We start from the raw sequence: 15,421 nt of genomic DNA on the forward strand, positions 1-15,421 counted from the left end.
TTTAGCAGGAACGAGAGATTGCAGAACCCGATGGTGTAGAGGGGCTTGGGTGTTCTGGTATCTGAATCCCAAAGAATTAGTATGCAGGTCAAGCAAGTGATGAGGAAAGCAAGTGAAATGTTGCCATTTATTGCAAGGGGACTGGGATATAAATAAGGAGGTTTTACTGCAGGTTTGCCCGGCGTTGGTGAGACTGAATCCAGAGGACTATATACAGTTTTGGTGTCCTTATTTGAAAAAGGATATAAATGGCTTATTAGAAGCAATAAAGTTCTTGACTCATTCCTGGGACAAAAAACTGAACTGGACTAGCCATATAAATTCTGTGGCTGCCAACGCAGGTCAGAGGCGAGGAATCCTTCAGCAAGTAACTCACCACCTGAAGCTTGACATCATCCAGGACTAAGCTGCCCGCTTGATTGGCATCCCTTTGGCAATCCCTTCTGCAAACATTCACTCCCTCCACCACTGATGAGCAGCAGTGTGTACCACCTACAAGATTCATAGCAAGAACTTCCAAACCCATGACCACTACAATCTAGAAGGACGAGGGCAGCAGATACCTGGGAACGCCACCATCTGGAAGATCCCCTCCAAACCCCTCAACATGATAACGTGGAAATATATCACCATTCCTTTACTGTTGCTGGGTTAAAATCCTGGATCTCCCTCCCTAACAGCACCTGGACCATAGCAGTTTAAGAAGGCAACTCACCGGCACCTTCTCAAGTGGATTTGGGGATGGCCAATGAGTGCTGGCCTGGCCATCGAAGCCCACACCCTTGAATTACCTTTTTACAAATGAAGGGCTTGGCTGATGAAGAAAGGTTGAACAGATTGGGCCTATGCCCATTGAAGTTTAGAGGAGTGAGAGGTGATGTTATTGAAACATAAGGTCCTGAGAGGACTTGCCAGACTGAATACCTGGTGGGGGTTTCCCCTTGTAAAGGAGACTCCAATTGGAGGATATTATCTTAAAAGGGACACTCCTTATTTTTAATCTGTGATGAGGAGCAAACTTTTCTCTTCAGTCATTGTGGAATTCTGTTCGCCAGAACGCCGTGGGGTCTGGGTCAAACATTTATGCAAAACTGATTTGGAAGGATTTTTGATAGCCCAGGAAGTCCGAGTTATAGGGGGCAGTCAGAAAAGTGTGAGTTGAGACCACAATTAGATCAACTATGATCTGAGGCGGAGCAGGGTTGAGGCGTCGAATGGCATACTCTTGCTCCCAAGTCGTATGTTGCTATTTACCCAACTACTTACAATCTATGTGAATTACTTGGATGCAGGGATGGAATGTACTATAGCCAAATTTGCAGATGACACTAAAATAGGTGGGAAAGCAAGTTTGCAATGAGGAAATTTATAAATGGGTGTGGATAGGGTGGGCCAAAATTTGGCAGAGGAACTTTAATGTGGGTAAGTTCTAAATAATGAAGTGTAAGGTTCGTCATTTATCGGAGGAATAAAAAGGCAACTTATTATCTAAATGAAGAGAAACTTCACAATGCTTGGTGCAGAGGAATCTGGGTGTCCTTGTGCATGAATCACAAAGTTTTTACACAGGTGCAGCAGGTAGTAAGGAAGGCAAATGAAATTTTGGCATTCATTGCTAATAGAATAGAGTATAAAAGTTGGAAATTGCTGTTGCAACTGCATAGGGCATTGGTGAGACTGCATCTGGAGTACTGTGCACAGTTTTGGTCACCTTACCTGAAGGCAGAGAAGTGCATCAGAGAAGATTCATTAGATTGATTCAGGGATGAAGGACTTGTCTTATGAACGGAGATTGAGCAGTTTAGACCTACATTAGCAGGAGTTTAGGTTAGGAGTAAGGTGCTAAAGGGGATTGACAGGATAGATGTAGAGCAGATGTTTCTCCTTGTTGGACATTGTAGAACGAGAGGCCATAGTTTTAGGCTAAGGGGTTGCAGATTTAAAATCGAAATGTGGAGGGAAAAAGGGTAATGAATCTGTGGAATTCTGTACCCCAGAGTGCAGTGGATGGTGCAACACGAAACAAATTGAGGAGATGCAAATTTTTATTTAGGCGTGGGGTGAAGGGCTATGGAGAATGATCAGGAAAGTGGAATTGAGGTCCAGATGAGATCAGCTATGATTATATTTAAATAGCTCGAGGGGCTACTCCTAGTTCTTACAGTCTTATGCAAGTGCTCTTCACTGGAGCAGACTAGTAATAAGCAGGCTGATCTCGAGTGTCTTTATGTTGATAAAATTGATATTTTTGACAATTGTTTTCAAAATGGAGGAGTTGGCAGGAGGATGCATTCAATCGAAAGTATTGTCTTTTTCTTCCCGTGACCAAACAAATGGTGCAGAATTCAAAATTAAGTACAATTAAGATAAATGTAGTGACACCCCAGTAATGGCGATTAGTCTACTCCTGTTTAAAAGCTGCTTAATTCTAATGACATGAAAATTGCTGTTATTATTTAAACCAAGTAAAAGTTGAATTGCTATCGATTTTCAAAAGAATGTTATGCAATGTGGCTGAAGCAGGAAATGCATCACCCCAACTAAGATTTTAAAATGTGCTGCCATCATTGTATTGTGTGAGGAGGTTGCTGAAAGCCGGAGGTTCCTGTTGCAGCAAGCACTTCCTGTACCAGACACATCTGATGCAATGGCAAATCCAGAATTCGTATGAGACACCAAATGTTTGTGAATTGCTGCTTGAGATGGGAGCTATCGTCTCTGAAAGATGGCCAGATATAATGTTCAGATTTGGATCAGTATATTTTCTGTGTACAGTGCAAACTACTCTTGGCTAAGGAGATTTGCATTACATGGTTTGACCGGTGAGGAGACATATTTAAAGCTTAAGGTGATTTAAAGTGCTTTTTCTTTGTTGAAAGAATATCAGCACTATATAGATTTTCCATATTAATTTATTAATGCTCGTTTGTGGACAAAAAACGATAACATTTGGAAAAGGTCCAATCATATTGAATTGCAGGTTTTGGAATGTGCAATGTGTGGTCAATGAATGGCAGAAAGTTTTGAGATTTTTTTCCACTTCTGCCAATGTAAATGGCTAGAACAGAATGGGGGAGGGTGTCGTATTATTCACCCTGGCGTAACACTGACTGCAACAGGATGCAGATGAATGGTAAAACATACACCAAACGTAGGCGTTGGTTCAGTACGATTTATTGAACTTCTGTAACAATGCACACAGCTGGCTGTGGGTTGGCACTCTACTACTCTAAGTGTACTTACTCTAACTTACTAGACCAGGCTAGCTCTGATCCACGTGTAGAAGGTGCTGACTGATATATACACCCTGACTGTCACTACAGTTGTCTCCAGTGGAAAGAGGCGGAGTGCTGATGCCTTGTGTGTTTTATAGTTGGAAGCCCCCCTCTGGTGTTCTGTCTGGTGATTAATTGTGTTCTTTCCTGTATGTTGATTGGCTAACCTGGGTGTCTGTCACTGCCTGTTTTTAACCTCGTGATGTGCATGGGTGGATATTATGACATCCCCCTTTTTAAAAGCTTAAGAGCATATACAACATATTTACAGATATAACTATTTACAGCAAATGGCGAGTGAAGGCATATGTACATGTAAGGTGTCTAGCATGCAGATACAGAACAATATGTACAAAGGAAATATTTATAAGTCCAATCTCTGGGGCTGGCGTCGGATCCTTGTCGACCGCCTGAGAGGTGGAGGTGGGGACGACGGAGCCTTGACAGGCGGGATTGCAGCCAGATTGGTGGCCTTGTGGAGCGAGGTGACTGGAAAAGGCATAACGACAGCTGGGAAGGTGAGATCCGGTGGTGGGCAGGCAAGTTTGCGTAGTGCCCTTCTGTTGTGCCTGACAATGGATCCATCAGCCATGCGAACCACAAACGATCTGGGAGCAGCCTGTCGAACAACAACAGCTGGAGCTGACCAGTCTCCACCAGACAACTTGATGCGAACAGCATCTTCCGGAGAGAGCACAGGCAAATCAGTAGCTTGAGCATCATATTCAGCTTTTGCCGGTTTCTGAGTTGCTGCACCTTTTGCAGCACTGGGAGGTGATACAGGTCAGGCAAATGAATGGCCGGAACAGTCGTCCGCAGGTCACTATTCATAAGGAGTTGTGCCGGAGACATACAGGTGGACAGAGGGGTTGCCCTGTATGCCAGGAGTGCAAGGTTTAAAGTCAGAAGCCGAGTCCGCAGCCTTGCAGAGCAGTTGCTTCACGATATGGACTCCTTTTTCAACCTTCCTGTTAGATTGCGGGTAATGCGGGCTCGAGGTAATGTGCTTGAACTGGTATAGCTTCGCGAAGCTGGACCACTCTTGGCTGTAGAAGCAGGGACCGTTGTCGCTCATGACCGTGAGTGGAATACCATGCCTGGCAAATGTCTCCTTGCAGGCATTGATGACAGTCCTTGATGTGATGTCGGACAATCTCAACATTTTGGGGTAACTCGAGAAGTAGTCAATTATAAGCACGTAGTCACGCCCATTGGCGCGAAAAAGGTCGATTCCCACCTTAGGCCACGGAGAGGTCATGATCTCGTGTTGCTGGAGTGTTTCTTTGGGCTGAGCAGTCAGGAAACGCTGGCAAGTCACACAATTGAGGACCATGTTGGATATGTCCTCGTTGATGCCAGGCCAACAGACAGCCTACCGGTCCCTGCGCCTGCATTTCTCGATACCGAGGTGTCCCTCGTGGATCTGTTTGAGCACTAAGCTCTGGAGGCTGCGAGGAATAACTATACAATCCAGCTTGAGGAGGATCCCCTCGACAATTGTTAGGTCATCCTTGACATTAAAGAACTGGGAGCATTGCCCTTTCTGCCAACCATTTGCAAGGTGGTGTATGACCCGCTGCAGAAGAGGGTTCTTGGCAGTCTCTTCTCGAATGTTGACGACTCGTTCGTCTGAGGCCGGGAGGTTGCTGGCACACAGTTGCACCTGTGCCTCAATTTGGCGGATGAAGTCGATCTGTTCATAGGACGAGGTGATGGCGCGAGACAGGGCATCCGTAATGATTAGCTCCTTGCCCGGTGTGTAAACCAATTCGAAATCATACCTGCGGAGTCGAAGGAGAATGCATTGAAGCCTGGGCGTCATGTCATTCAAGTCCTTGTGAATGATATGGACTAGGGGTCTGTGGTCAGTCTCTACTGTGAAGGTTCGTAGACCAGGCTAGCTCCGATCCACGTATAGAAGGTGTTGAATGATTTGTACACCCTGACTGTCACTACAGTTGTCACCAGTGGAAAGAGGCAGAGTGCTGATGTCTCGTGTGTTTTATAGCTGGAAGTTCTGTCTGGTGATTGGTTGTGTTCTTTCCTGTATGTTGATTGGCTAACCTGGGTGTCTGTCACTGCCTGTTTTTACCTCATGATGTGCATGAGTGCATATTATGACAGAGGGGATAAGTTCCTTATTTGATGCCAATTGTTTTGCCCTCATTTGTGATGAGACGGTAATGTTTTTAGCTCTTTGCAATATAGTTCAATGATAAAGGTGGTGGGGGTCAGTAGGGGAAACTGCAAATGGTGGAGAACTGCAATAAAATGGAAATGCACAGCAGGTCAATTTAAGAAATCTGAAGAATAAAGACTTGTTTGTTTCATCCGCATGCAAGGGATGGTTAAAAGAACAATGACTCTAAATTTCAATAGCAAGTTTCCTGATGGATAAATGTTTGTGTATGGGGTGAGTGCCCTAGTCGATTCAAAACCTGATTATTTGACATTTATTTTGAAGTCTATGTGATCACTTTACTTAATAAATAGCATACACCATAGGATTCTAAAGGAGATGGAAGAAATTATTGGACATTAGTGAGCTTCCAGAAGACGGGAGTATATTATTTGTTATTTGCCTTTTCAGAATTCTACTGTCAAAGTCCACATGAAATACAAACTAATAGCTTTGGGATCCAGGCTAGAGCATAAAATTGAATAAGAAGTTAACTAGATAAGAAAAATACTGTTTCACAAGATCTAAAACTGCGGTCCCACTTGCTTGGCCAGTAGGATGCCATGGAACTACCTGAAGAGCACAGAATACTTCTGTTGTATGGTTCAAAATTCCTACTTCAATCAGCACGACCAAAAGCAGGTTAACTGATACATTGTTATGGGCCAGGGTTTAGAGAATCCCAAAGTGTATCATGGAGTTCACCTGACCCACAACTTTTAATAGATTGTGGTATGGGGAGCACATGGCCCACTCTACAGGTATGGTACAGCAGAAAATGGACCAGTGGTTTGTAAACCAAAACAATGTTTATTCTATGAACTCAAGTTAACCTTTTTAAAACAAACAGTGAATATCTTAGCAACCAGTAAATCAAATACACGCCCCAAAGAATACAACACAAAGTAATCTGTATGCTGTCCTTTTAACATCCAGAAGGCTTAACAAACCTTCAAACAGGAGCACATTAGGGTTTTACATTCAAGACTGAAACATTTATAATTCTTCTGAATTCACCAAATGATTAAGAGATAGTCCTTCATGGCAGAGATCAACAGCAGTGCAGCTCACAGACACACCCAAGCTTTCTCAAACTGAAATTAAAAAGCAGAAGTGGAGCTCAGCCCCACCCTCACTCTGACATCACTCCAATAACGAGCAATTCCATTTCTTAAAGGTACATTTCTTAAAAGCTCATTTCTTAAAGGGTACTCTCACATGACAACATGTGTGAGATAGCTACATAACAATGCAATTAAAAGATACCTGGGTTATAACATGGTTTGGAGGTAATTAGAACAAAATTAGAATATTGACATTTTGTAGATATCTACGACCTTTCTATTTGTTTTTACCGAAGAAATGGTACTTCCAGGCCCACAATATTTATTCTGCAGCTAAGAAAACATTAGCACATGCAGCCAGTATTAAGGAATTGCTAAACTTTCCGTTGGCAATGTTGTAATACTCCTTCACAAAATCCTGCATGCATGCCTCGCTGTTGTCCTTAATACAATTTTTTTGTGGTTTCAACTGTGGAGTGATTTGCAGCAGGTATTTCTCATCCTCACTTTAGGTACAAAAGCACAACAAGTGTCCAGTTAGTTGAAAAATGAATAGGAACATGAGAAATAATGATTTTGTTACCAGATTTGGTTTAGACTATCAAGCTAGCTCCAAACTTCAAGATGCATGGAGGGAGGTTATGGAGCTGTATAAAATGATGGTTAGGCCCTAGAGATGTACAGTGCTGGTCACCACACTATAGAAAGGAAGTGATTGCACTGGAGAGGGTGCAGAGGAGATTCACCAAGATGTTGCCTGGGCTGGATCGTTTCTGCTATCAAGAGAGACTGGATAGAGCGGCATGATTGGGTGACCTGTACAACTTCCTCCGGTTAGAGAAGATAAAGAATGAGTTAAGGGGCTCAGCAAGGCATTTTGAGAAAAGGTGGGGGTGTTTGTGGCCGTGTTTGAGGAGCTGTTCGTCGCAGGAGGGTGGGGATGGGTGGTGTGGGGAGGTGGTGGGGGGGGGGGGGGTGGAAAAGGGGAACAATCTGTACAGACTGTATAGTTTATTGTTGGGAAGTATGGTGTTTATTTGCTGTAACCTGCTTTGATACATGTTTGTAATAAAATATGTTTTTTTAAAAAAAGAGACTGGATTGGCTGGGTTTGTTATTCCTAGAGCAGAGAAGGCGGAGGCGGGACCTGATGGAAATAGGATGGATGGGAAGGTATTTCTCTCCTCAGTCGAGATGTCAATAACCAAGGGACATAGATTGAAGGCAATGGGCAGGAGGTTTAGAGGAGATATGAGGAAAAACGTTTTCATCCTGAGGGTGTTTAGAATCTGGAACTCACTGCCTGAAAAGTTGATGGAGGTGGGAACCCTCAACTTTTAAATATTTAGATGAGCACTTCAGATGCCATTGCATACAAGGCTACGGACCAAGTGCTGGAAAATGGAATTGGAATAGCTAGGTGCTTGATGGTTGGCTCGGACACAATGGGCCGAAGGGCCTCTTTCCGTGCTGTTAAACTCTATGATTCTAAGTGGATGTTGCCACAGCGGTTCAAACTTCCTGAGTGAATTGTAACACATCACACACGTGGTAGAGAGCAGAATGTGACCTCCTGTGATTTCTAAAGTTTGTTCCGCACTAAATTTGTCTGCAACTGGTCTTGAAGAATTGATGGAAATGCACTCGGACTGAATACGATTGTTTGGAATATCTTGTTCAAGCTGAGCTGAGGGTGAGCTCAGTATAACCATTATCAAGACCATCTATTTCCATGTCTGCAATATTTCCCAGATACATGCATACCACAATTTCTCCACTTTGTGATCTTTGACAGCTTTGGAGTAAATGAACTGTAATGCTCACCTTGCTGCTCTCCTGTCCTCCACAAATATCGAATGGTTCATAATTCTGTGCCCATGTGATTTCCTGCACAATATTAGAAATACCTATCATAGTTATTGGTTTGTAATCTATGTTGAATCCCTCTGTAGCAGTTATTAAATGTTTAAGTTTTCCAATTGCTCCAAGACCTTTTCTTCCCCTTGCCCCACCTCTGCAATCTCTCTCCATTCCTCCATGTGCCTGGTCCTCTGACTTGTGTGCAAACCCTCTCTTTGCTCCACCATTGGTAAGAGTTTTCAGCCAGCTTGTGCTGCTTCCCTAAATTTCATCACCGTTCAAACTCTTTACCTTTGCAACCAAACTTTTAAGAAATAAATTAGAGTACGCAATTCATTTTCTCCAATTAAGGGGCAATTTAGCATGGCCAATTCACCTACCCTGCACATCTTTGGGTTGTGGGGGCGAAACCCACGCAAACACGGAGAGTATGTGCAAACTCCACACAGACAGTGACCCAGAGCCGGGATCGAACCTGGGACCTCAGTGCCGTGAGGCAGCAGCACTAATCACTGCGCCACCGTGCTGCCCTTGCAACCAAATTTTTAGTCACATCTTCAAATTTCTTCCTTCCTATTGGGATTATTTTATTTCTATGTTTTGAAGTGTTCTTGCAAGTCCACTCCTGCAAGCAATCCAAGCAACTGTTCAGGAGTGTGCCTGAACAGCTCAATAGCTAAACATATCATAGCAAAACCCAGATGTCCAAAATGAATATTGTGTCTTTTACAAGTGCTATCACATGAATTTCTTCCTTTGATTTTTGATAGACTGAAACATGTGAAAAATTGAGATGATTCTTTAAAGTGCTTTATTTCACAGGCAGCAAATTAATTTACAGTGAAACAGTCAAAACAAATTACATTTGCTTAACTCAATCTCACTTGCCTCCTTATCGATAGGAAAACTATTAAACCATATGTTTTGTCTTTTGTGACCTAGCTAATGTGTTTTGGCAGCAGTTTTCTTATTATTACTGAGAGCAAAAATTGAATGCAAAAGTTTTAGTTCCAGCTGTGGGATTCACCTTGCAATCTCTTGTTTAAAATTGGCCTGTCTCGTCGCCTCTCTTTGTTTTTGCCCTCGAAAGCTGCGAAATGTCTCTGACATCATCTTTGGCCTCCAGCAGGTTTGTTGTGCAAATTGTGTGCCCCAGGACTATATCCGCTATATGGACCGTGCCACATAAATAAAATTGGCACGATCACAATGGATGCGAAAATAGGCCAGCTGTGACAAGGTGATGAATTGTTCACTGCCGTGGGGTGATCCTAACAAATGGGTCTGTGATGAGGCAACAGAATCTCATTGTGTGAATTTGAAATAGTATATGAGTTGTGACATCCTCCAATGAGGCATTTTTGGGTTTAATGCAGTCTTCAATGCCGTGGCCACATTTTGGTGCAAGTTCATTTTGTTTCATAAATATCGCAATGTGATGAATGCTTTGGGCCTTCTTGTATATTGGCAGTGCTATACAAGTAAAAACTTTTGTATGTGTTATTGTTGAGGTAAATGTGAATTTGTTTTGTGTATTTGGCAATATTTTGGGATAACGTGCTCAAGATTTCTGACAAAGGTGGGCGGCACGGTAGCACAGTGGTTAGCACTGTTGCTTCACAGCGCCAGGGACCCGGGTTCGATTCCTGGCTTCGGTCACTGTCTTTGCAGAGTCTGCATGTTTCTCCCCCCCCCCCCCCCCCCCCCCCCGGTTTCTGCGCGGGTTCCCTCCGGGTGCTCCGGTTTCCTCCCACAAGTCCTGAAAGATGTGCTGTTAGGTGAATTGGACATTCTGAATTCTCCCTCAGTGTACCGAACAGGCGCCAGGGTGTGGTGACTAGGGGATTTTCACAGTAATTTCATTGCTGTGTTATCGTAAACCTACTTGTGACACTAAGTAATTACTGCATTAGTTTCTCTGTGACCTCTCAATGACCCTGCTCTTGCTCTAAAGTATCTTGTGTTTTCCATCTAAGTATTTTTCCATGTCCTGACTGATCTCAATAATTAACGCATTTGTAAATTGTATATTTTCTTTTAACAGACCAATGAACCATTTGAATATGCTTGACCACTAATCCTTAGCCTATGCATGCAAATTATGGTTGTGTAATCTAATGACTCAAGATTATAGGTTTGTTTCCAGTCGGGTGGGCAAATATGATTATTTGTATGTGTCAAAATAGACAGATGAAGCTAAATGGTCTGCTTTCTGCTGCAACTTCTATATATTCTATGAAATTGTTAATTACGCAATCACAATGTGTAGAATTCAACACTTGTGATGTAATCAGTTCATTTAACTATGTAATGACTTGTATATTTGATAACTTTGTTAATTGAATATGCCTTTTTGTTTTTTTTAGCCAGACGAGTTATACTTTGATGAAGGAGATGTACTTTACATTTCAGATATTGTAAGTTCTTAATCAATTATATATCTTTCTATGTTTTAATCCTAGATGTATTAATTTATTATGTTACATAAATTTATTTTCATTATTTTTGTTTTAAGAGTGATCCCAATTGGTGGAAAGGAACTTGCAGAGGCCGAACAGGATTAATTCCAAGCAACTATGGTAAGCATAAGGGTTTTGTTTGTTACTTACAGCATAGAAGGAGGCCATTTGGTCCATTTGTGTCTGCACCAGCTCCCAAATGAGCAACCTATCTGGTCCCATTCTCCAGCCATATCTCCATAGCCCTCTAAATTCATCACTCAAAGATATATCCAAATCTTTTGTGAAACTTCCCATGGAATCCACCTCCACCACTCTCCCAGGCAGTGCATTCCAAACCCCACCAACTCTGTGTAAAGAAGTTTCTCCTTATCTCACTCCTAGCTCTCTTGCTGACCATCTTGAAATTGTGACCCCTAGTCACTGACGCACCAACTAGTGGAAACAGAATATCTTTCTTTACCCTGTCAAAATTGTTCAGAATTTTGAACACCTCAATAAGGTCGCCTCTTAATCTTCTCTGCTCCAAGTAGTACAATCCCAATTTCTCCAGTCTTTCCTTTTATCTAAAATTCCTCTTTCCTAGTGCCATTCTAGTAAATCTTCTCTGCACTCTCTCCAGGACTTTAACATCCTTCCTTAAATAAGGTGCCCAGAACTGAACACAAAACTCTAAATGTGTTCTGACCAATGATTTGTTGAAGTGTAGCATCACTCCTTTTATACTCTATGCCTCTATTTATAACCCCAAGGATGCTATAAGCCGCCTTAACAACTGGTTCAACTTGCCTGGCCACCTTCAGAGAATTAGGCACTTGAAGCACGAGGTCCCTTTGCTCCTGTACGCCCCTCAAAGTTGTACCAATGAGCCTACGTTGTCTCCCCATGTTTCTTCTACCAAAATGCATTACCAAACATTTCGCTGTATTGAAGTTCATCTGCCAGATGTCTACCCATTTGACCAACTTATCAATGCCCCTCTGAAGTCGCTCAGTGTCATCCTCACAATTCACTATTCTCCCTGGCTTAGTATCATCTGCAAATTTGGAGATTTTGCCCTCAACACCCACTTCTAAATCATTTTATACATATCATAAAAAGCAACGGTCCCAACACAGCCCTGGGGAACACCATTTTCAACTCGTTTCCAGTCTGAGAAATGCCCATCTATACCTACCCCCTGTTTTCTATCTCTTGGCCAACGTCTAATCCATGCTGCCAAGGACCCATCAATCCCAAACATTTTTAATTTGCTAACCAACCTGCCATGTGGCACTGTATCAAATGTTTTATGGAAGATGTACAACATCCACGGCACTACCTTCATCCATTGCCTGTGTCACCTCATCAAAGAACTCAATTAAATTTGTTAGACATGATCTGCCCTTGACAAAGCCATGTTGACTATCTAGTATTAACTTATTTTTCTGTGTATATTTACCTCATCCCATATTATGGCCTCCATCAGTTTTCCCATTATTGATGTCAAGCTGACAGGTCTGTAGTTTCCTGGGTTATCCTTTGCCTCTTAAACAACAACGCCACATTTGCAATCCTCCAGACTAATACTGTGTTCAGAGAGGCCTGGAAAATTTCTGTCAAATGCACCGCAATATGCTTACAAGTAGGCTTACATTATCGTGGCAATGTAGTTACTGTGAAAATCCCCTAGTTGCCACACTTTGGCGCCTGTTCGGGTACACAGAGGGCGAAGTCAGAATATCCAATTCACCTTAAGCATGTCTTTCGGAACTTGTGGGAGGAAAACTGAGCACGCGGCCTGGCGACTTCTCTAACTGGAGTTGCCAGTGTTTTTAGCACCTTTTCTTTATCACATGATTGTGATATTATTTTTTCAAATCTTTTCAATGGTTGGCTAAAAATAATTCTTTTTAAAAAAAAAAAAAAAAAATTTCTGAATGCAGTGTTTGGAATAGGCACAACCTTACTCACCCTAGCTTGCTTATTAATATCTTGGGCCGAGAACTACAATCTCGGTTCAAGTTTACTGCGCCACTTTCCGAAAGTTTCATTTGTATTTCAACTAATTTCACAGGGAGTGGGATTGCCCTTGTCATCCATGTCCTCCTCCACTATAGGTTTCCAAATTAACTAAATTTGTGAATACTACAGTCATAAAATGACCCAGAATGCATTTTTCTTTGAGAAGAGCAGCAATTTGAGTTTTGTTTATCGGAATAAAGTGGGATTATTACTTGTCAAAACATTGGTTGGGGTTTTCTGACTGTTCCCGCCGCCGGGATCCTCTTTCCGCTGACAGTGAATACCTGCCACCGGGAAGTCTGTGCATACAATGGGAAACCCCAGTTGACGGCGCTGTGACCAGAAGACCTCACTATTGGCCAACGGTGGGGGGCCGCCTCTGATACCACGAAACACGCTGTGGGGGCACAGAAGATTCCGCCTTTGTATGGGTATTAATGGTTACATATTTCTGTTCATACTCTTATTTCTGTTTACTGTAGTTTTCAGATTTTCTTTACTATTGGCAAATGCTTTCAAAATTATATTTCCAGATTGTCTACCGTCATGGCTGTGCTGTTATTAAAACACAAACCGCCATGATTTATTAAATGGCGAAGCAGGCTCAAAAGACCGAATGTCCTACTTCTTCTAATTCGTTTGTGTGTATGTTTCCTGGAAAACCGCTCAATGTGTACAGTAAAGCTCCGCCATTTGCAAGGATTATGTTCCTGCGGAACCACACAAACCATGAAATCACTAATGACAAACATGCTTAAAATGGGAGTCAATTAGATAGCTTCTAGCTGCCCTACATTTGACATATAAAACGGATTACAGAAATATCGAAAATAGGAGCAGGGGAGGCCATAAGGCTGTTCGAGCCTTCTCTGCCATTCATTATGATCATGGCTGGTCATCCAACTCAATAGCCTAATCCCGCTTTCCCCCAATATCCTATGATCCCCTTTGCCCTAGGTGCTATATCTAACTGCTTCTTGAAAGCCTACAATGTTTTGGCCTCAACTACTTCCTGTGGTAAAGAATTCCACAGGCTCACTACTCTCTGGGTGAAGATATTTCTGTCCTAAATGCCTATCCCATATCCTCAGACTGTGGCATATGGTTCTGGACACATTCACCATTGGGGACATCCTCCCTGCATCTACCCTATCTAGTCCTGTTAGATTTTTATAGGTTTCTGTGAGATTCCCCCCTCATTCCTCTGATCTCCAGCAAATGCAATCTTAATCGATTCAATCTCACCTCATACGTTAGTCTAGTCATCCCAGGAATCAGTCTGGAAAACCTTCGCTGCACTCCCTCTGGAGAAAGAACGTCCTTCCTCTGATAAGGAGAGCAAAACTGCGCACACTATTCCAGGTTTGACCTCACCAAGGCCCTGTATAATTGCACCAAGACATCCCTGGGTGAAGATATTTCTGTCCTAAATGCCTATCCCATATCCTCAGACTGTGGCATATGGTTCTGGACACATTCACCATTGGGGACATCCTCCCTGCATCTACCCTATCTAGTCCTGTTAGATTTTTATAGGTTTCTGTGAGATTCCCCCCTCATTCCTCTGATCTCCAGCAAATGCAATCTTAATTGATTCAATCTCACCTCGTACGTTAGTCTAGTCATCCCAGGAATCAGTCTGGAAAACCTTCGCTGCACTCCCTCTGGAGAAAGAACGTCCTTCCTCTGATAAGGAGAGCAAAACTGCGCACACTATTCCAGGTTTGACCTCACCAAGGCCCTGTATAATTGCACCAAGACATCCCTGCTCCTGGACTCGAATCCTCTCGCAGTGAAGGCCAGTTCAAGGCAATAAAAGACATCAAAGGCAATAAAAACTGTTTGTAATAAATTTAACAAGAAATTGTTTACCAAAAGAAGAATGTAAGACCTGTCACACTTCCAGTACTTGAGAGTGGAGATGGACTGCAATCAGGAATTAAACCGTAGCAACAAGAAACTCCCATGTGCAAACAGCGGTAGACATACACATGCACTATACTCACTTTCTACTGCAGGAAATGCCTTCGATGCATTTCTTTCGTAACTTTATTTGGACATTCTTTTTATTTTTTATTTTAAAAATTGTAGACAAGTAAACACTTGGGCCTGCAGTGGGTGAACTGGTGTGCAAAGACATTTGTGCAGATAAGGGAATTTCCAAAAAGATGAAGTTATGAATGGAAGGACTTTACACAAAGAGAAAGAGTCAAAAAGAAAGGGATGATGAATATTATTTTTAAAGTAAAACCCTAACAGAGGCTGAAATGTCCCCTTTCAGTTTAACATGTAGGATGCTTTCTGATTCTCATTTTTGGATTTCAGGGCCAATTATGTAACTTGCAGTGATCTGAAAAATTGGTACAAAATATAGTTTTTCTTCACGTGAAAGTTAATTTCTAATTTCTCTCCACAGTGGCTGAGCATGTAGAGTCGATTGATAACCCATTGCATGAAGCTGCCAAACGCGGTAAGTAATGGTTGTGGAAGTAAATGATAAGTGTAAGGTGATATTTCTAACAGCTTCAGCCATAATCCTTGAGAATTACTTGGTGCAATACCTGAAACACAGTTAGAGAG

General features: G+C 42.4%; 1 protein-coding gene across 1 annotated transcript in view; it reads left to right on the forward strand.

Moving 5' to 3' along the window:
- Positions 1-15,421, forward strand: part of ostf1 (osteoclast stimulating factor 1) — a 118,269-nt gene that overhangs the window by 48,188 nt on the left and 54,660 nt on the right. The window contains exons 3-5 of the mRNA XM_072516601.1: positions 10,745-10,795; positions 10,894-10,957; positions 15,258-15,311. Coding sequence (XP_072372702.1) covers positions 10,745-10,795; positions 10,894-10,957; positions 15,258-15,311 — 169 coding nt within the window. The remainder of the gene's footprint in view (positions 1-10,744; positions 10,796-10,893; positions 10,958-15,257; positions 15,312-15,421) is intronic.

Source organism: Scyliorhinus torazame, chromosome 9 (assembly GCF_047496885.1).
Source record: "Scyliorhinus torazame isolate Kashiwa2021f chromosome 9, sScyTor2.1, whole genome shotgun sequence".
In the NCBI taxonomy this organism is placed as follows: domain Eukaryota; kingdom Metazoa; phylum Chordata; class Chondrichthyes; order Carcharhiniformes; family Scyliorhinidae; genus Scyliorhinus; species Scyliorhinus torazame.